We start from the raw sequence: 20,620 nt of genomic DNA, 5'->3' as shown, positions 1-20,620 counted from the left end.
CGTTTTGCATTGATGTACTGGACTTCCCCATCATTGGGTATGGGGATATTTGTGGATCCACATGACTGGGTGTGGCAGGACTGCAGACTTCAGGTGTGGTGTATTGCTTGTGTGATCACTGGTTCTCTGTCATTTGCTGTTTGTCATGATCAGAACCCTGTGATGTAGTGTCACCAGGTTCGCACCTTGTTTTTAGGTATGCCTGGTGCTGCACCTGGCACAACCTCCTACGTTTTTCGTTGATCTCTTGGCTTGATGACAATGGAAGAGTGGGAATATTCAGGGCCATGAAATTGAAGGTTGGGTTGAAGAATGACTCTGTTGCTGCTGTTGGCTCAATTGCCTCATGCTGGTCAATCTTGAGTTGCTAGATCAGTTCAAAGTCTGTCCCATTTAGCACAATGATAATACCATAAATTATGTTCTATGGGACTATCAGCGTGAAGTCAAGACTGTATTTACACAATATAAATACAGTTCTAATATTAAACCAGAAGTAAAATAACTGATGTCAGTAGAATTAGCTGTGAAACTATTGGATTATCATTAAAGAAAACTTCGGTTCACCGATGTTCTAATCCATAAAAGAATTACTGCCATTCATACCTGGTGTGGGCCTTTGTTTTAATCCGAACTTGCAGTGATGTATGTGATTCTGCTGCTGTCTTCTCCAGCAGTTGTATCTGTACTTCCACCAGTGGTTCAAGAAGGTCCAATAGCAACACCTTCTCAGGATGGCTGAAAATAGATGATGAGTCTGTCTAATAAGTCTATTGGGTCGTTCTGAGAGGGGATAAATACAACTTTGTGCATATTATGAAGCTTTGGCACAGGCCAAATTATTATGGCTTCCAACTGAGCTGTGGGATCAGTGGGATTTGCAGGGAGATTGACTACACTGTTGCTGGCAAACGTTTTGCTCACTCTCCAATGGCCCAGTGTACAAGGACAAAGCAGCCTTTGAAATTAAAAGAAAACATCCTGGGATTTAGTGGACTTGTTCCAGAAGCCAACATCTAATTCTTATTTTATAATCAAATCAAAGAATGAATCCTATATTGGCTACAGTTGCCATTCACTCCATATCCAGGTTTGATCTTTCCAAGAGAAACTCAGCTGGTCAAACCGTCCTACCTGTTCTCCATTGTCCTGATGTTTTGCTTTCTCTCCGGCTGCTTTCAATTCCTGACTGAAATTGCCTGTACTCCACACACACTCAGATCCTGATCACGCAGTGCATTTTAAAAAAATATTGTGTGTAATACTGTATTGCTTTTTTTCTTGCCAGTCGCCTTATAACAATGTCCTATGGTTTTTCTTGACCTTTCATCGATAGAGGGGTGCCTTTATCTACTCTTTTTTGGACTTTGTTTCTCTGGTTCTTCATTTTGAATGCCTCAAACTTTTTTTTCAACCTTCTCCGTGGCAGTTTTCCTCTGCATCTCCACTTTAACCACATATGTGAAGTTCCCCATTCCTGGAAGCATGCTTGTAAGCCCTTTCTGCACCAATTCTAAACTCTTATCATTTCTAAACCGTGTTGCCCAGAATTTGATGCAGTACTGCAGCCAAGTAAGAGCTTTACTGAGGTTAACCATAACTTTTGTGCTGTCTCTTAAAATACTTCTTCAACCTATCCTGCCACCTTCAACTGTGTGTACAATAAGATGCCTCTGTACCTGCAGCCCTTTGTTACACTGCCTCTCACTTTCAGATGAGCGTGTATCACTGCACACTTATGGGCTTTATATTTCAACTGGCACATTTCTGCCTATTCCACCAACCTGTCAGTGTCGTCTTGTAAATTTTGAAATTATAGCCAAAGTTTGGGTAATTCATGTAGGTCAAGAAATCAATAGTCATAGTACTAACCCCAAACAACCTCACTGTCATCCTATTCAGACATATTCTGACATGTTCTGAAAGAACAACACATCGTAGGAACAGGCTCTTCAGCACTGAGGAGCTGTGAGGCAGCAGTGCTAACCACTGAGCCACCTGTCCCACTCTTTAAGAGCAAATTGAACAAAGAAAATTTCCAGCCCAGGCACAGGCCCTTCGGCCCTCCAAGCCTGAGCCGATCCAAATTTACTGTCTAAAACAGTCGGTCAATTCCTAAGCTTCTGTATCCCTCTGCTCCCCACCTACTCATGCATCTGTCCAGACACATCTTAAATGAATCTACCGTGCCTGCCTCTGCTGGCAACGTGTTCCAAACGCCCACCACCCTCTGTGTGAACTCTGAGAGAGTTTGCAAAGTGAGAAAGAACACTTCTTATGAGCTTTTAATTTCCTATTTCTCTCCTTAAAGAAATGAATCACACTTTACTCAAGTAGGGTGGAGTGAGGTGAATACATTACTTTGTTATTGAAAAATCTCTCTTCTGTTCCAGGTGAAATAGACACCAGGTTCTCCTTTTGTGCTGTAGCAACTCTTGCACTATTGGTAAGAATGGAAACAAACTTATTGCCTGATATATATTGTGACAATGTAATTGTTTTATGGACATTGAAGGCAAAGCTTCACTTGTTCATCCTTCATTGCCCTAAAATTGATTAGCTGTCTGGATCATTTCAGAGGGCAGTTGGGATTGGCCCATTTCTCTGGCATTTCTCAAAGGCATGACTGAATCTTCTAGGTTTTTATGAAAATCGATAATGATTACATGGACGCTAGGTTTATTCCAGATTTTTATTGAATTCTAATCTCACCATTCACCGTGGTAGAATTTAAAATTATCTCCCCATGACGTTAGCTAGGCGCTGGATTGCTAGTCAAATGACTATCCCACTATGATAGCACTCTGATAGTGCCTTCTAATTATGAAGTAGGAGAACTTCCAATTGAGATGCATCTGGCATCTTTTAAACTCCCATGTAAAAGGTGAGGTGCTAATGGGGTAACGAAGTTGTTCTTGAGCAGAAGCAGGAATCTTGAGGAAGGAACTCTATATATAGTTGGCGAGAGTGAAGGGCATGTGAACTTTTTATTTGCGTAGATTCACTGTTTGTTCGAGTTTCTAAAACCCACATCAATCAACCTTTAATGTGCAGCTGCTTTGTAATGCCAGTACTCGGTTGTTTTCCAGGGGAGACTTGATGCCGTCAACCTAGAATCAGCAGCCGAATTTGTTTTATCCTGTATGAACTTTGATGGAGGATTTGGATGTCGACCAGGTTCTGAATCTCATGCCGGGCAGGTAAGTTGACATTGGTTTACAGTGTGATGAGTCTAAGCTTATAAACATTACAACTTCATTCTGGTATTAATTGATTTCCAATATAAATGCTGGATTATATAGGAAATAGAGAAACATTAATCACAGCAGATATCTCAGCATGGGGTTTTTCAACTTTCCTCTCCAATTTTATAACTAACAGACTTAATGTTTATATGGTACCTTTCACCAACTTGGAAGAGTTTTGTTTAATTTAATGGATGCTTTTTGAAAGGTAGTCACTGTCCAAACTTTAGGTAAAATTAGCAGCCAATGTGTATGCAGCAAAGCCCCACAAACATCTGTATGATAGAATCAGCTATGCTATCAGATATCATGATGTTGATTGATATGTAGCATTGGCCAGGGTCAGGAAAACTCCTGGCTCTTGTTCAAAATATTCCAGTGGGATCTTTTACTTCTCAGCCCTCTCACAATGCAGTGGAATAAAGGTGCAGATGCTGGAAATCTGAAACAACACAAAATGCCAGAGAAACTCAATGGGTCTCGCAGCATCTGTGGTGCCATCACAGAATTGTTATGGCACAGAAAGAGACAATTTCCACCCATCCATGTCTGCACTGGCTCTACCCAATGCCAATCTCCTGCCTTTTCCCCATATCCTTTCCAAAACCATTTCTCTCAATCTCCCAATGCCCTCTTGAATTGCTCATATTCCATTTCTCCATAGATGCCAACAGGTCAGCTCAGTTTCTCCAAAGATTTCTGTCTTTGTCTCTGACAATGCAGTGCTACTTCAGAGTAGTGCACATTCAGTGTTTGCCTGGATTTTGTTATATATTTTCTGGAGTAGGATTTGAGCCTGATCTTCTGCCTCAGAAATGACAGTCCTGCTCACTGCTCCACGGTGAAATTAATGCAGCTTCCAGCTCCCTAAATGTGAATTTGTCTAGGGAACCAAGCTTGAAGAAGGATTTGGAGTCAAAGCAATCAGATGGTGGTTTTTCTGTATTTCTCCAGCAGCTATTGTTTTAATGCAAAAATGCTTTTGCATTTTGACTTCATATTCCCACCAGGTTTTCATTTAATCCTAGCAGTTACTAAGAAAATATCTGAGCAAGTTGGATGTGAGCATAAGAGGTACAGTTAGTAAGTTTGCAGATGACACCAGAATTGGAGGTGTAGCGGATAGCGAAGAGGGTTACCTCAGATTACAACAGGATTTTGACCAGATGGGCCAATGGGCTGAGAAGTGGCAGATGGAGTTTAATTCAGATAAATGCAAGATACTGCATTTTGGGAAAGTAAATCTTAGCAAGACTTGTACACTTAATGGTAAGGTGCTAGGGAGTGTTGCTGAACAAAGAGATCTTGGAGTGCAGGTTCATAGATCCTTGAAAGTGGAGTCGCAGATAGATAGGATAGTGAAGAAGGCGTTTGGTATGCTTTCCTTTATTGGTCAGAGTATTGAGTACAGGAGTTGGGAGGTCATGTTGCGGCTGTACAGGACATTGGTTAGGCCACTGTTGGAATATTGCATGCAATTCTGGTCTCCTTCCTATCAGAAAGATATTGTGAAACTTGAAAGGGTTCAGAAAAGATTTACAAGGATATTGCCTGGGTTGGAGGATTTGAGCTATAGGGAGAGGTTGAATAGGCTGGGGCTGTTTTCCCTGGAGCGTTGGAGCTGAGGGGTGACCTTATAGAGGTTTACAAAATTGTGAGGGGCATGGAATGGGTAAATAGGCAAAGTCTTTTCCCTGGTGTTGGGGAGTCCAGAACTAGAGGGCATAGGTTTAGGGTGAGAGGGGAAAGATATAAAAGAGACCTAAGGGGCAACTTTTTCACGCAGACGGTGGTACATGTATGGAATGAGCTGCCAGAGGACGTGGTGGAGGCTGGTACAATTGCAACATTTAAGAGGCATTTGGATGGGTATATGAATAGGAAGGGTTTGGAGGGATATGGGCCGGATGCTGGCAGGTGGGACTAGATTGGGTTGGACAGGTTGGACCGAAGGGTCTGTTTCCATGCTGTACATCTCTATGACTCTATGACTGTAAGTTTTGTCTGTCCTGTAGAGACATTTTTCCACATTCCATTCTTACTGTGACAGCATGGTGTAGCATTTTTGTCCGAGGCATGAATTGTGGTGAGAGTTTTAACTGATGGGCTTTTCCGTGCTCCTGTCTAGATCTATTGCTGCACGGGGTTTCTGGCTATTACAGGCCAGTTGCACCAGGTTAATGCTGACTTGCTGGGTTGGTGGCTGTGTGAACGGCAATTACCATCTGGAGGCCTCAATGGACGACCTGAGAAGGTATTTGCCAAATAAATGATTTCTTTTCAGATAAATCAAACTGTTGCATTGTCAACTGTTTTTCTTGCATTGTCTTATGTCATAAAAATAATAATTGATTAGTTATTGCATGCCGATTACTTGATTCTCTCCACTTATTTTTTAAAAAAAGGAAGGATTCTTATTTTTAGTGTCTTTCACAACTTTACCCTTTCACAGCATGTTTTACATTCAGAGATATTTTTCTTTTAAAGTGTAGTCACTGTTGTAATCTGCATTTACAATCAGATCAGCCATGGTCTTGTTAAATGGCAGGGCAGCTTAAGGGACAAAATATCCCACTGTTGCTCCAAATTCATATGTTCATAATGTGGGAAATTGTTAACCAGTGTGTGCACAGCAAGATCCCAAAAACAACAATGTGAGAATGATGAAATGATCTGTTTCAGTGTTGTTGGTTAAGGCGTGCAACCTGTTCAGGGCACCAGGTGATCCCCACCTCTCCTAAGCAGTGTCCTGAAGTGGATTTAAAAAGGTCTGTTTAACCTTGCATCTGAAAGGGCAGCATATTTGACATCTTTTCCTGAAAGGAATGAGCTTTATTTTGCCCAGTTTGAACAAAATATGACACCAGTCACACCAATTAATAGTTATAAAAACAGAGCTATTAGAGTTTCCAAGGGATGCTTACGATATGTGTGTGGTATTACCCTAATTCCATTCTCTTCAGCCAAGGAAAATGGCCTCCCTGTGTCTACCCTGTTGAATGTCATCAAAATCCTGTAAGTTCTATTTAAATCACCTCTCATTGTGCTAATCCCCAGAGGATATAGGAGAAACATACCTAGCATTTACTCAGCGACCCCTGTTACGACACTGGGTAAACCCCTCCTGCTTAATTTAAAACCAGCAACACAGAAAAGATGTATCCCATGCAGTAATCTGTAAACATTTGAGTGGCCAAGAACTATGTAAAGTAAAAATTAACAACTTTATTTCTTAAAGTATAACAGAATAATTAACTAACCACTATTTACAAATCCTTTTTCTAACCTATCTTTTACCTTCCCTTCTATAATAGTCCAATAAAACTCCCAATTAAGATTTGAAAAACAACACTTATCTCAAAACCAGGCAGCTGTAGGTTCTTGTCTTTGGATCTTACTGGGTCATCTTTCCTCCTTGTTATGAATTTCTGCGTCACAGGTTCCTGATCGAAAAGGGACTTTAAGAGAAATACTTTTTCATGCAGTCCCTTACATGTGAGGATGTGACAGATCTCCTCTCAGCTGTTCAATTATCCCAGGTCTAATACTCTAGAGCATCAGATTGTGTCATTGGTGTTTAAGATTTGTCAATATACTCCACTCAAACTTGATTGGAGTTTGATTTTTGTTGGGTATAACTTAAACTGATTAGCCAAATTTGAACTTGTTTTTGTCTCCAAGCAATGAACTAATCAAATGGTTTGACCCAGCGTTACATTGTTACTTTTTTAAGTACGCTTGGTGCTGTGTCCGGTAGTTCTGCTTTTTAACTCTCTCAAAGGTATATCCACATCTTCAAAACACTCCCCACCTCCTCTCAGCCCAGGAAATAATCTAGGGAAATTAAAGCAAAATACTTCAGATGCTGGAAATCTGAAATATCAACAGGTAGTGTTGGAGAAACTCAGGTCTGGCAGCAATATCTGTGGAGAGATAAACAAAATTAATGTTTTGAGTCAGTTATGACCATTCTTTGGAACAGAGTTCTGAAGAAAAGTCATATTGGATTTGAAACATTACTGTGCTTTCTCCCCACAGATGCTGCCACGCTTGCTGAGTTTCTCCATTTCCATTATTAATTTAGTGACCGTGTGTAACAACTCCTCCTAAGACATGTATATTCCTCTCTCTGTTGAAATCCATGTTCAATCTCACCAATGCTCTGTACAACGGCAGCACCATTCCCTTACTCTTCTTCCAACCCCTTAAAGATCAAAACACCATTTGCCTTCCTAATTGACCATTGTACCTCGATCTGATCTTGATGTTTATTGTGCAAGAGCACTCAAATCCCTGTGAACATCAGCCTGTGTTTCTCACAGTTTAAACATTTTCAGCTTTTCTAGTCTTCCTATCAAACTGAGTAGCTTCTCGTTTGCCACATTTTACTTTATCTGCTACCTTTTTAGCCACTCACTTAATCGTTCTATAGATCCTTTTGTAGATTCATACATTGCCCTCACAGGTGGGTCTCCTCCCACAGTCCAAACATATGCAGGTTAGGAGAATTGGTAATGCTAAATTGCCCATGGTATTCAGGGGTATGTAGGTTAGGTGCATTAGTCAGGGGTAAATGCAGAGTAATACGGTAGGGGAATGGGTTTGGGTGGACTTGTTGGGCCAAGTGGCCTGTTTCCACAGTGTTGGGGTTCTATGATAACAAAGGACATATATCAGTGTAAATAGAGGGTACTCTGCATCTCCTTGCCAAGTCTCACTCAGCAGCAGATGCTGGAGATTAGAATTGAAAAATGTGGTGCTGGAAAAACACAGCAGGCCAGGCAGCATCCATTTAGGAGCAGGAGAATCGACGTTTCGGGCATAAGCCCTTCTTCAGGAATGAGGCTGGTGTGCCAAGCGGGCTGAGATAAAAGGTAGGGGGGAGGGAATTTGGGGGAGGGGCGCTGGGAATACGATAGGTGGAAGGAGGTGAGGGTGAGGGTGATAGGCCGGAGTGGGGGTGGGGGCGGAGAGGTCGGGAAGAAGATTGCAGGTCAAGAGGGCGGTGCTGAATCCGAGGGTTGGGACTGAGATAAGGTGGGGGGAGGGGAAATGAGAAAGCTGGAGAAATCTACATTCATCCCGTGTGGTTGGAGGGTTCCTAGGCGGAAGATGAGGTGCTCTTCCTCCAAGCATCTTATGGCCAGGGTCTGGCGATGGAGGAGGCCAAGGACCTGCATGTCATTGGCGAAGTGGGAGGGAGAGTTAAAATGTTCAGCCACGGGGCGGTTGGGTTGGTTGGTGCGGGTGTCCCAGAGGTCTTCCCTGAAACGTTCCGCAAGTAGGCGGCCTGTCTCCCCAATGTAGAGGAGACCACATCGGGTGCAGCGGATACAGTAAATGATGTGTGTGGAGGTGCAGGTGAATTTACGATGGATGCTGCCTGGCCTGCTGTGTTTTTCCAGCACCACATTTTTCAACTCTGCTACTCCAGCATCTGCAGTCCTCACTTTCTCCCTACTGGAGATTAAAGTCAAAATTAGAGTGGTGCTGGTAAAGCTTTGAAGTGATGAAGGGCTTTCACCCGAAATGTCGATTTTCCTGCTCCTCTGATGCTGCCTGAACTGCTGTGCTTTTCTAGGACCACTCTAATCTTGACTCACTCAGCAGCACCCTAAAACCCTTAGCATCCAGAAGGGTAGCAGGTGCAACGAAGCACCAATACTTTCAAGGCTTTAATTCCGTTCCAAATTGAACATATTTTGGCGGTTCCTTTGTCATTTGCTTAACTTCCTGGAATGTCCAGATTTGCACTTTACTTTTTCCTAAAACAAGTTGTTGATGGCTTTGTTAAATATTTGAGAAGTTTCAGATCAACATCCACAAATATCAGATGCTTTACTAAATATTAGCAATAAAAGTCAGGAATGTTTAATTTGCGGCTGAGACACTACAGATATCTTGTATTACTAGTCTCCAGTTTCTTTCTCGTCTTCCTCACCTTGAACATATTCCCCATTGCTGTAAAAAGAATTGTTTATGTAAGTCAGTCAGCATTTTAAATGAACAATCTGCAATTACAGTGTGACAAAATTATTTAGAATATTTGGCACAGAAGCAGTCCTTCAGGCTAACTAGTCCACCCTGGTGATTGTAGTCCTCAGGAATTTATGGAGTCTTTAATCCAAGTTTTACTGATTTTAAATATGCTGACATGAAGTGTGTGTTTTGGAAATTGAATGAAACCCATTTAGTCACTGTAGTTCTTGATTTCTGTGCCTTCTGACCTTCTTACAGTTACCCGATGTTTGTTACTCATGGTGGGTGCTGGCCTCTTTGAAAATCATTGGGCGACTGCACTGGATTGACAAAGATAAATTAAGCCGTTTTATCTTAGCCTGTCAGGATGAGGAGACTGGTGGATTTGCAGACCGGCCTGGAGATGTGGTAAGTGTCCAGGCAGCTGTGATTGGGATGTGTGGTTGGGAGGGGGATGCTCATATAGTAATACTCCACAGTCCAATTAATTGTGGTTGAGAGCTTACATCTGGAGGTCTGCTGTAACCAGAGGGTCCATTTGTAAATCAAGTAAGCTACTTACCTCTTTTTTTAAATTAGTTTGAGATGTGAGGGTCAGTGATTAATGCAGCATTTATTGCCCAGCCCTAATTGCCCTTAAAGTGGTGGTGTTGAGCTGTCTTTCTTGGGGTACACCCACGGTGCTGCTAAGGAAGGAGTTCCAGAATTTTGACCCCGGCATGAACAACAATAAATTTCCAAGTCAGATTGGTGACCGGCTTGAGGAGAACTTTCAGGAGGTGATGTTCCTGTGTATCAGCTATGTTTCTCTAGAGGATAAAGGTTGTGGGTTTGGAAGGTGCCATTGAGGAAGCATTGGCCAGTTTTACAGATAATACACATTGCTGTCATTGTGTCAGTGGTGAATTGATGAGTTTTTAATGAGTTAAGAGATTAATGGGTTGCCAAAGGTGTTTAACTTTGAATGTTGTTGGAATCGCACTCATCCAAGCAAATGGAGAGTATTCCTTCATACTCTGATTCGTACTTTTCAGATATTAGACAGTCTTTGGGGAATCAGAGGTGAGGGACCACAGTATTCCTAGCCTCTGATCTTCTAGCCAATTATTTTCATGCGGCTAGTCCACTTCAGCTTCTAACTGATGGTAACCTTCATGACTTTGGTAGTGGTAAGCCCAGTGATGATGTTATTAAATGTCAAGGGGTGTTGATTAATTTTTCTTTTGTTGAGGTTGGCTATTGTCTTACAGTTGTGTGACATAAATGTGTCTTACCACTTATCAGTCCAAGCCTGGATGTCTTTCAGATGTGGGTAGATTCATGCGAGTACAGACTGTTTCAGTATCTGTGGAATCCTGACTGGAGCAGATATTATGACAGATGGGAAGAATGCACTGATAATCAAACTCCTATACTCTACCAATTGCACAGTTAGTATAAACTGTGTTGATTTAATCACCAAAATAGCTAATAGATTCCCTTTTGTACTGCTATCCAGAATGAAAGTGATCTTTACAAGAATTCTAATGAATACAGTAGAGTTTGATTATTATGATGGAAAACATAGAACATAATAGCACAGTACAGGCCCTTCGGCTCTCGATGGTTTCGCAGGGCACCTCAACAATCTGAAGCCCATCTAACCTACATTATTCCATTCTCATCCATATGCCTATCCAATGACTATTTAAATGCCTGTGAAGTTGGTGAGTCTTCAATGTTGCAGGCAGTATGTTCCACGTCTCTACTACTGTGAGTAAAGAAACTACCTCTGACATCTGTCCTGTATCTATTACCCCTCAATCTAAAGCAATGTCCCTTCATGCTATCCATCACTATCTTCGGAAAAAGGCTGTCCACCCAATCTAACCCTCTGATTATCTTATATGTCTCAATTAAGTCACCTCTCAACTTTCTTCTCTCTAATGAAAACAGCCTCAAGTCCCTCAGCGTTTCCTCATAAGACTTTCCCTCCATACCAGGCAACATCCTAGTAAATCGCCTCTGAACCCTTCCAAAGCTCCCACATCATTCCTATAATGCGGTGACCAGATCTGCATGCAGTACCCCAAGTGCAGTCGCACCAGCATTTTGTACAGCTGCAGCATGACCTTGTGGTTCTGAAACTCGATCTCTCTACTGATAAAAGCTCACACATCGTATGCCTTCTTCATAACCTTATCAACCTGGATGGCAGCTTTGAGGGATCAATGTACATAAACACAGATCTCTCTGCTGATCAATACTACCAAGAATCTTACCATTCGCCCAGTACTCTGCATTCCTGTTACTCTTTTTCCAAAGTGAATCATCTCATACTTTTCTGCACTAAACTCTTCTTTTAGTTAGCCAATTTCTGATCCAAACCGCTAAATCACCCTCAGTCCCATACCGTGGTATTTTCTGTAATAGCCAACCATGGGGAACCTTATCAAGCGTCTTACTGAAATCCATGTACACCACATCAACTGCTTTACCCTCATCCACATGTTTGGTCACCTTCTCAAAGAACTCAGTAAGGTTTGTGAGGCACGACCTACCCTTCAAAAACAGTGTTGTCTATCTCTAATCAACTTATTCCCCTCTAAATGATTATAAATCCTATTTCTCATAACCTTTTCCAACAGTTTATCCACAACCAAAATAAGGCTCACTGGTCTATAATTTCCAGGGTCGTCTCTACTCCCCTTTTGAACAAGGGAACAACATTTGCTATCCTCCAGTCTCTGGCACTATTCCTGTAGACAATGGTGACATAAAGATCAAAGCCAAAGGTTCTGCAAACTGCCCTGGTTTCTCAGAGGATCCTGGGATAAATTTCTTCTGGCCCAGGGGATTTATCTATCTTCACCATTTCCGGAATTGCTAACATCACCTCCTTGTGAACCTCAATCCCATCTAGTCTCGTAGCCTGTTTCTCCATATTCTCCTCGACACCATTGTCTTTTTCCAGTGTGAATACAGATGAAAAATATTCTTTAGTGCTTCCCTTATCTCTTCTGACTCCACGCACAACTTCCCACTACTGTCCTTGATTGGCCCTAATCTTACTCTAGTCATTCTTTTATCTTATATAACCTATGGAAAGCTTTAGCATTTTCCCTGATCCAATTTGCCAGCAATGTCTCATGTCCCCTCCACACTCATCTTAGCACTCTATATAGGTCTTTCCTGGCTACCTTGTAACTCGCAATTGCCCTAACTGAGCCTTCACATCTCATCCTAACATAAGCTTTCTTCTTCCTCTTGATAAGTGATTCAACGTCCTTAGTAAACCATGGCTCCTGCATTCAACCACTTCACCCTGTCTGACAGGTACGTACTTATCAAGGACACACAATGTTTCTTGTGCCCATCCCCTGCAGTTTCCTTCCCCATCCTATGCATCCTAAATCTTGCCTTTCCCTCAACTATAGCTCTTGCCCTCTGGTATATACATATCCCTTTCCATCGCAAAAGTAAACATAACTGAATTGTGGTCACTATCACCAAAGTGCTCACCACCTCCAAATCTAACACCTGGCCGGGTTCATTACCCAGTACCAAATCTAATGTGGCCTTGCCCCTTGTTGGCTTGTCTACATACTGTGTCAGAAAACTGCAGGTTGAATCCCGTGGTTCAGAAAGCAAATGTAATGTTGTCATTTATCTCAAGAGAGTTGGAATGTAAAAGCAGCGACGTGCTACTGAGACTTTATAAAGCTCTGGTTAGGCCCCATTTGGAATACCATGTCCAGTTTTGGGCCCCACACCTCAGGAAGGACATACTGGCACTGGAGGAAGTCCAGCGGAGATTCACTCAGATGATCCCTGAAATGGCAGGCCATATGATGATCGACTGAGGATCTTGGAATTGTATTTGTTAAGAGTTTAGAAGGTTGAGGGGAAATCTAATAGAAACTTAGAACGTAGAACTTAGAACAATACAGCACAGCACAGGCCCTTCGGCCCACGATGTTGTGCCGAACATTTGTCCTAGCTTAAGCACCATGCCGTTTAAAGGATTACCAATGACCTTATAAGATAATGCATGGCTTAGAAAGAGTGGACGCTGGGAATTTGTTTCCGTCAGGCAGTGATACTAGGACCTGTGGGCACAGCCTTAGAATTAGAATAGAAATGAGGAGACATTTCTTAAGCCAGAGAGTGGTGGGCCTGTGGAATTCATTGCCATGCAGCACAGTGGAGGCTGGGACATTAAATGTCTTCAAGGCAGAGATTGATAAATTCTTAATCTCACAAGGAATTAAGGGGCGAGTGCAGGTAAGTGGTGCTGAAATGCCCATCAGCCATGATCGAATGGCAGAGTGGACTCGATATGCTGAATGGCCTTACTTTCCACCCCTATGTCTTATGATCTTTAAAAACCTCCACGCATTGGACAAAAACTGACCCATCGAAAGTACTTGAACTATAGTATTCCCAGCCGATATTTGGAAAGTTAAAGCCCCCCATAACAACTACCCTGTCACTCTTGCTCCTATCGAGAATCATCTTCACTATCCTTTCCTCTACATCCCTGGAACTATTCGGAGGCCTATAGAAAATTCCCAACAGGGTAACCCCTCCTTTCCTGTTTCCAATCTCAGCCCATACTACCTCAGTTGCTGAATCCTCACGTGTCCTTTCTGCAGCCATAATACTGTCCTTGACTAACAATGCCACACCCCCTCCTCTTTTCCCAGCTTCTCTGCTGTTACAGAAACATCAAATCTTGGAAACTGCAACAACCATTCCTATCCCTGCCCTGCCCTACCCATGTCTCTGAAATGGCCACAACATCGAAATCTCAGGTACCGATCCATGCTGCAAGTTCACCTGATTCCGGATGCTCCTGTCGTTGAAACAGACACCCTTCAAACCAACTTCTTGCTTGCTGGTCCCTCTTGCGACTCTGAAACTCTATTTCGGACTTCCCTACTCTCAACCTCCTCTATACTTCAATTCTGGTTCCCAACCCCCAGCTGAATTAGTTTAAACCTTCCTGAAGAACATTAGCAAATATCCCCCCAAGATATTGGTACCCCTCTGGTTCAGGTGAAGACCATCCTGTTTATAGAGGTCCCACCTACCCCAAAAAGAGCCCCAATTATCTAGGAATCCAAAACGCACCCTCCTGCACCATCCCTGTAGCCACGTATTCAAGTCCTCTCCCTCCCTATTCCTCGCTTCACTAGCACGTAGCATGGGCAATAAACCAGAGATAACAACTGTTTGTCCTAGCTCTAAGCTTCCACCCTAGCTCCCTGAATTTCAGACTTAAACCCCCATCCCTCTTACTCCTTATGTCGTTGGTGCTGATGTGGACCACGACTTGGGACTGCTCCCCCTCAAGGATCCTGAAGACATGATTCATGAACCCTAGCACCTGGGACCAACTGTGAGTTGCTCTCGTTCCCACAGAACCTCCTGTCTGTCCCCCTAATTATGAAGACCCAATGACTAATGGTCTGCTGCTCTTCCCCCTTATTCTTAAAACAAGTGACAAACACTGGTTAACATTGTAAACTAGAATCTGGAGTTAGAACTATAGTCTCTTAATTCCAAACACAGACACTTATTCACAGCACAAAAGAAATTGATCGCAGTTGAGATGATATTTTTAAAGAAAGGAGCACAAGAGCAAAACACTTTGGCCTAGAGCTTAACAACAAAGGAAAGGATTTAAGGACTTTTCTCAGTTCAGCTGATTTCTTATTGACAGAATTGAATTTAAATCGAGCTAGATCTGAGTCTTGGGAAGTGGTCACAGTTCAGCTTTTCAGGGGTACAAGGTAGTCAGAAATACTCTTATTTGAAAACTGTATCAGGTTCACAGAAATCTCTGCTGCAAAGAGGCAAAATTGGAGCTCCTAAAGTTTTTTTCCTGATTGCCTGACAAAAAAGGTCTGTGAAATTAGAAAACTAAGTGCAGAAAAGACTGCTAGGCAACTACCAATATAGAGCTGAAAAATGTGTTGCTGGAAAAGCGCAGCAGGTCAGGCAGCATCCAAGGAGCAGGAGAATCGGCATTTCAGGCATAATCCCTTCTTCAGGAACTAGCTGAACGTCCTGAAGAAGGGCTTATGCCCGAAATGTCGATACTCCTGCTCCTTGGATGCTGCCTGACCTGTTGCGCTTTTCCAGCAACACATTTTTCAGCTCTGATGTCCAGCATCTGCAGTCCTCACTATCTCCTAACTACCAATTATAGAGGCCTCCACATCTTTTCAAGCCTAGATTTTCCAGCAGATCAGGACCATAAATCCCATTTCTTAGCTCCTCCACCCTAAACTGCTTGCTTTTTTTTCTCCAAAGTCACTTTCTGGAGCAGCAGATTGGTTACAGCATATACTGAGTTGTTGAATTTATTTCCAAGAAACACTTTTCATCCAGAAATGTCAAATAATTCCATACGTACCAGTTTCTCATCAATCCACAAATATAAGTATTCATTTCCAACACAACTGGTCAATGATTCTGCGCAGGTGAGTTTTGTTTTGATGGAAGAATGCAAAGAACTTTTAGTAAGTTACATGTAAGGCTAACTATTGGACAGTTTCGTTATAAACCAGGTTTCTTCGATCACCATTATCATTTATTTTTATATTGCTAGGTTGATCCCTTCCACACTTTGTTTGGAGTGGCTGGCCTGTCCCTGATGGGAGATCAGCGGATAAAGCCAGTTAACCCAGTGTTTTGCATGCCAGAGGATACCCTACGGAAAATTGGCCTCCAGCCTGAACTTCTGCGCTAAAGGGATTTGAAGGATGACTTCTTGGTGCTGTTTGAATGCTGTTGTGGACAGATCAAAGTTTAACAAAGGGTACTTCAACACCCACCATTTCACTTGGGGTTTGGCAATAATTTGTAGGTTTTATCTGATACATGGAATTGGTTTTGTTAACGCTATGGCTTCCACGGCGTACCATTGCTACAAGAGATTGAGAGGGGTAATACTGCACTTCATTGGTCACACACCATCAGTCATGGCAGCCAACTTCATTTCCAGCTGGTCTTATAATATAATTGCTGGCTGACTTACACTAACATCCTTTATAAATTGTTTTATGTGATATATATTTATATATCTCATGTACACAAATATTATTTATATGTACTTAAATTTTAACCGTTAATGATCTATGGGGGACGGGGGGGGCTGGTGTTTGGACAATGTTGCATTTGGGTTGAGATTCAGAAATGAGTAAATTGCTGTTAAATTTCACAGGGCTCCTAATGTAAAAGAAAGCTGCTAAATTCAAGATTGTGAAACTAAATTGCAGGTTTTTTCAAGTACATTCTATATTTGCTTTCCATGTAAATTTTAATAATAGGTTTTAATTCGTCAGATATCAGTCAAGCCTTGCTGTTGAACTCAGCTGGTCTTTCAAGCTCCCCAAGAACATCTGCAGATGAATGGGTGAGGGAATGTTTTATCAGTTTTGGAAAAAGTCTTTAAAAATTAGTGAATCAATGTGAAGAGTTGAAATACTTCTTTTCTGATTGCATGCAGGAAGTATACATTACTCTGAAATTCTGTCTAAATGCTAACATAGAAAAATAGGAGCAGGCATAGGTCCCTACAGTCCCGAGAGCCTGTTCCGCCAGTCACAATCATGGCTGATCATCTACCTCAATGCCATATTCATGTGCTATGCCCAAATCCCGTGGTATCATGAGTAATGAAAACTTTACCAGTTTTTGTCTTGAGCATACATAATGATTGAGCTTTCACAGTGCTCTGGAGTAGAGAATTCCAAAGATTTTCAGCAAAGAAATTCGTCCCCATGTCAGTCTAAAACAGTTAACTTTTTTTGAGAGCCTGTGCGCCCTGGTTCTTGAAGCTCTCCGTCAGCCAGTGCAGAAACATCCTTCCTGCATCTACCCCTTAAGAATTACATTGTATTTGATGAGATCACACTTATTCTTCTACACTCCAGAGAGTGTAGGCCCAATCTCCTCAATCTCTCTCAACTGGACAGTTCCACTGTCTTTGGATTCATTCTAGGGAACCTCCACTATTCTTCCTCTATGGCAAGTAAATCCATCCTTAGGTATGGGAACCAGAACTACACAAAATACTCCAAATACAGTCTCGCCAACATTGTGTACGCTTGAAGAAAGACATCTTTATTTCTGTCTTCAAATTGTCTTGCAATATTGTCCAATGCGCCATTTGCCTTCATAAATACTTACTATGCCTACATATTAGATTTCATAATTAATGTACAAGGACATCCAGGTCCCTTTTGAACATCAACAGTTTCCAATCTCTCAACATTTAAAAAGTACTCTGCCTATCCATTCCTCCTCCTGAAGTGAATAACCCATCACTGTTCTTTACTGTATTCACCCTGCTGTGTGTTGCCCACTCAGCCTGTCTAAATGCCTTAAGGCCTCTTTGCATTATCGTTGCAATACACTTTTGTCACCAGTTTTGTATCATCTCCAGACTTGGAAATATTACGCTTACTCTCAATATCAATTGTGAATAGCTGAGTGCCCAAGCTCCGATCCGTGTGATACTGCACTTGTTACAGGCTGCCAACCAGAGAATGAACCATTTATTCCTAATGTTTTCTCCTCATGAAGTAACCTCAACCCATTCAGTATAATACAGCCTGTCCATGCCTGTACATTACCTCCAATCCATGCCAGTATATTACTCCCTATCCCATGTGCTCTATTGCCCTCCTTTGTGGAACATTATCAAAGGTCTTCAATCGTTCCAAATATGTCACATCCACAAGTGAATTTCCCCTTATGTACTCTGCTAGCAGCAATACAATGAAAATTGATAGAAGGTGCACCTTACTTCAACACACAAACAAAATGTTGCAGATGCTGGAATTCTGAAATAAAACCAGTAAATGTTAAAAATGCTTAGGTCTGGCAGCATCCATGCAGAGAGAAACCCAGTTAATGTTTCATGTCAATATTCAAGCTTTAATTCAGGTTTTAGTAATTTTGGATAGTATAGTTAAATTTATACTTCCCAGAGATCACCTATATCTTTGTAATTAAATTTGGTCTATTGAGGCACCATAACTGTGTTTATAGTGTAGCCTCCTATGAAATTCTTTTTGTTGTTCTGTTCTTGGGTTTAATGTTTTAGGGAAGCAAATGTGGCAGCAGGTAGAGTTTAAATGTAGCAGCTTAAATGATTTAATTGAAAGGGCAATAAATGAATCAAAGAGCTATAGAACATCAAACTGGAAGCAAAATAGGAAAAGATTGAAGTGTGCTGTGGGCAAGAACTGTGAATGTCATTGGAAGAACTGAAGTAAAATCTAAAGCAGCAGAGATAACTAATTTAGATGTAATATTAGTGTTGAGGGAAGAGACAAGGTTCTGCGGTTCAGTTTTTTGTGGCCTGGGAAGAGAAGATTTCTGATTGCGTGGCCTTGAAACGAATTAAATGATAATAATCTTCCCCCATAAATGTTTACAATTATTTCTTTAGAAGTAAGAAGTCCTCACTTAAAGTTGTGATTGTGTTGGTGAAAAAATCATGACTTCAAAGGAAATGTTTAAGTGAAGCATCGGTTCCCATAGGAAACAATATTACAATTGGAGTTAGGTCCTGTACGTGGAGTTTAAATTGCTGAATGCCTGTATTGGTAAATAAATAACCATTAAAATACATTTTTCCAAATTAAAATAAAATGTTGTATACAACTCAATACTTAGAGAGTCTCCTGTTGTCGATCCTCCAAGTGTGCAGTCCAGGGCATTGCTGCATGGGGTCTGTGCCCTGGGAGAGGGCCTATGTTCACTGGGCTCTGGGCCACATGCCGCTATCGCTTGTTCCTGGACACGTCAGGCCACTGTCTGGTGTCATCCTTTTGGGTGCTGCTGTACTCCTTATAGGACGTCACTGTCTCTGAGGTTCACTTGGGCTGCCAGCCAATGGGGCTGTGCTTCCTGGCTAACTGTGAGGCACTGGTTTTCCCCTCCACCTTGCCCTGGCCAGAGGTTTATTGGTTGTGGCAGGGGCTTGTTGGTTCCACTCCATTGCACTTTCTGGGTGTTGTCCAGTGCTGTGAGACTTCTGTGGTGGATTGCTGCTTTCAAACTTTGGAGCAGCAAGAGGATGATGCTGGGATTTTATGCCAATCAGATCAGGTATTATCCAGTTTAATCAACATTAAGTTGAATATTGCAACACTCAACAAAATATTTCAGGCTTCATTTGTGAAATGACATTAAATTGAAAATGCTGCATAAGCCTTTTTTAATCAGAGTCCCTGTGATTCTTGAAGTCCACATTTCCTTTGCAGCTTTGAATCACTTGAACGATGCTGCTCTTCTGTCCAACCTTCTGGGGGAAAAAAAACTTAATTTAAATAATCGTGGTAGTGGAAGAGCATATGGGATTGTGTAGCGAATTAGTGATTACATTAAACTGAAAAAGTAAGCATCTACCTTCAGTAACTATTGTAAATTGTCCTTTTGTGGCCAATGTAACCCAACTTTAGTTCAACATATTTATTTCAAAGTAAAAAATGTAGTTGTCATTATTTAGCTGAATACATTGAGAATTTGACTCTAGCAAATGTCTCATCAAAATGTTATGCTAATTTTACCCCTGTTTAAATAAAATATAACTGTTGTATTTGTGTGTATCCTGTGTTCTGTTGAAGTCATTTCAAGTAAAATTAAACAGTCGTTCAGAGCCAGGGAGAAAAGTAAACTCTGTTGCTCACTAGTGTGTGCTGTCATCTCTCTCTCCCAATCTTGCTAGCATGTCCTCATTTTCATTGCTTTTATTCTTGATGGGAAAAAGTGAGGACTGCAGATGCTGGAGACCAGAGTTGAAAAGTGTGGTGCTGGAAAGACACAGCAGGCCAGACAGCATCCGAGGAGCAGGAGAATCGATGTTTCGGGCATAAGCCCTTCTTCAGGAATCAGATTCCTGAAGAAGGGCTTATGCCCGAAACGCCGATTTCTCCTGCTCCTCGGATGCTGCCTGGCCTGCTGTGTCTTTCCAGCACCACACTTCTCAACTTTATTCTTGATGGTTGACTGATCTCATTAATTAATATTGGAAATACAAAACTGTAAAACTATATTGTGCCTTGTTACATAGAAACAGAGAAAATAGGTGTGCTTATGGCCATTCAACCCTTTGAGCCTGCACTGCCATTCAGTACGATCATGGCTGATCATATAATCTCAGTATCCCATTCCTGCCCTCTCCCCATCCCGCTTAATCCCTTTAGCTGTAAGGACTATGTCCAGCTCCCTCTTGAATCTATCCAATGAACTGGCCCCAACAGCTTCTTGTGGGAGAGAATTCCACAGATTCACCACTCAGTGAAGAAATCCTCATCTCAGTCCTGAATGGCTTTCCCCTTATTCTTAGGCTTGTGCCCTATATTTCTGGACTTCCCCAACATGTCGAACATTCTTCT

At 41.8% G+C, this 20,620-nt stretch overlaps 1 protein-coding gene across 2 annotated transcripts in view; it reads left to right on the top strand.

The window, feature by feature from the left end:
- rabggtb (Rab geranylgeranyltransferase subunit beta) overlaps positions 1–19,821 on the top strand; it is a 44,131-nt gene extending 24,310 nt beyond the window's left edge. For both annotated transcript variants that reach the window (XM_072574863.1, XM_072574862.1), the window contains exons 5-9: positions 2,394–2,446; positions 3,090–3,200; positions 5,374–5,499; positions 9,483–9,632; positions 15,820–19,821. In XM_072574863.1, the coding sequence (XP_072430964.1) occupies positions 2,394–2,446; positions 3,090–3,200; positions 5,374–5,499; positions 9,483–9,632; positions 15,820–15,960 (581 nt within the window). In that variant the 3' untranslated portion in view covers positions 15,961–19,821. The remainder of the gene's footprint in view (positions 1–2,393; positions 2,447–3,089; positions 3,201–5,373; positions 5,500–9,482; positions 9,633–15,819) is intronic.
- Positions 19,822–20,620: the final 799 nt, after the last annotated feature.

The sequence above is a fragment of the Chiloscyllium punctatum genome, chromosome 7 (genome assembly GCF_047496795.1).
Source record: "Chiloscyllium punctatum isolate Juve2018m chromosome 7, sChiPun1.3, whole genome shotgun sequence".
Taxonomy (NCBI): Eukaryota; Metazoa; Chordata; class Chondrichthyes; order Orectolobiformes; family Hemiscylliidae; genus Chiloscyllium; species Chiloscyllium punctatum.
This window is presented reverse-complemented; position numbering and strand designations above follow the sequence as displayed.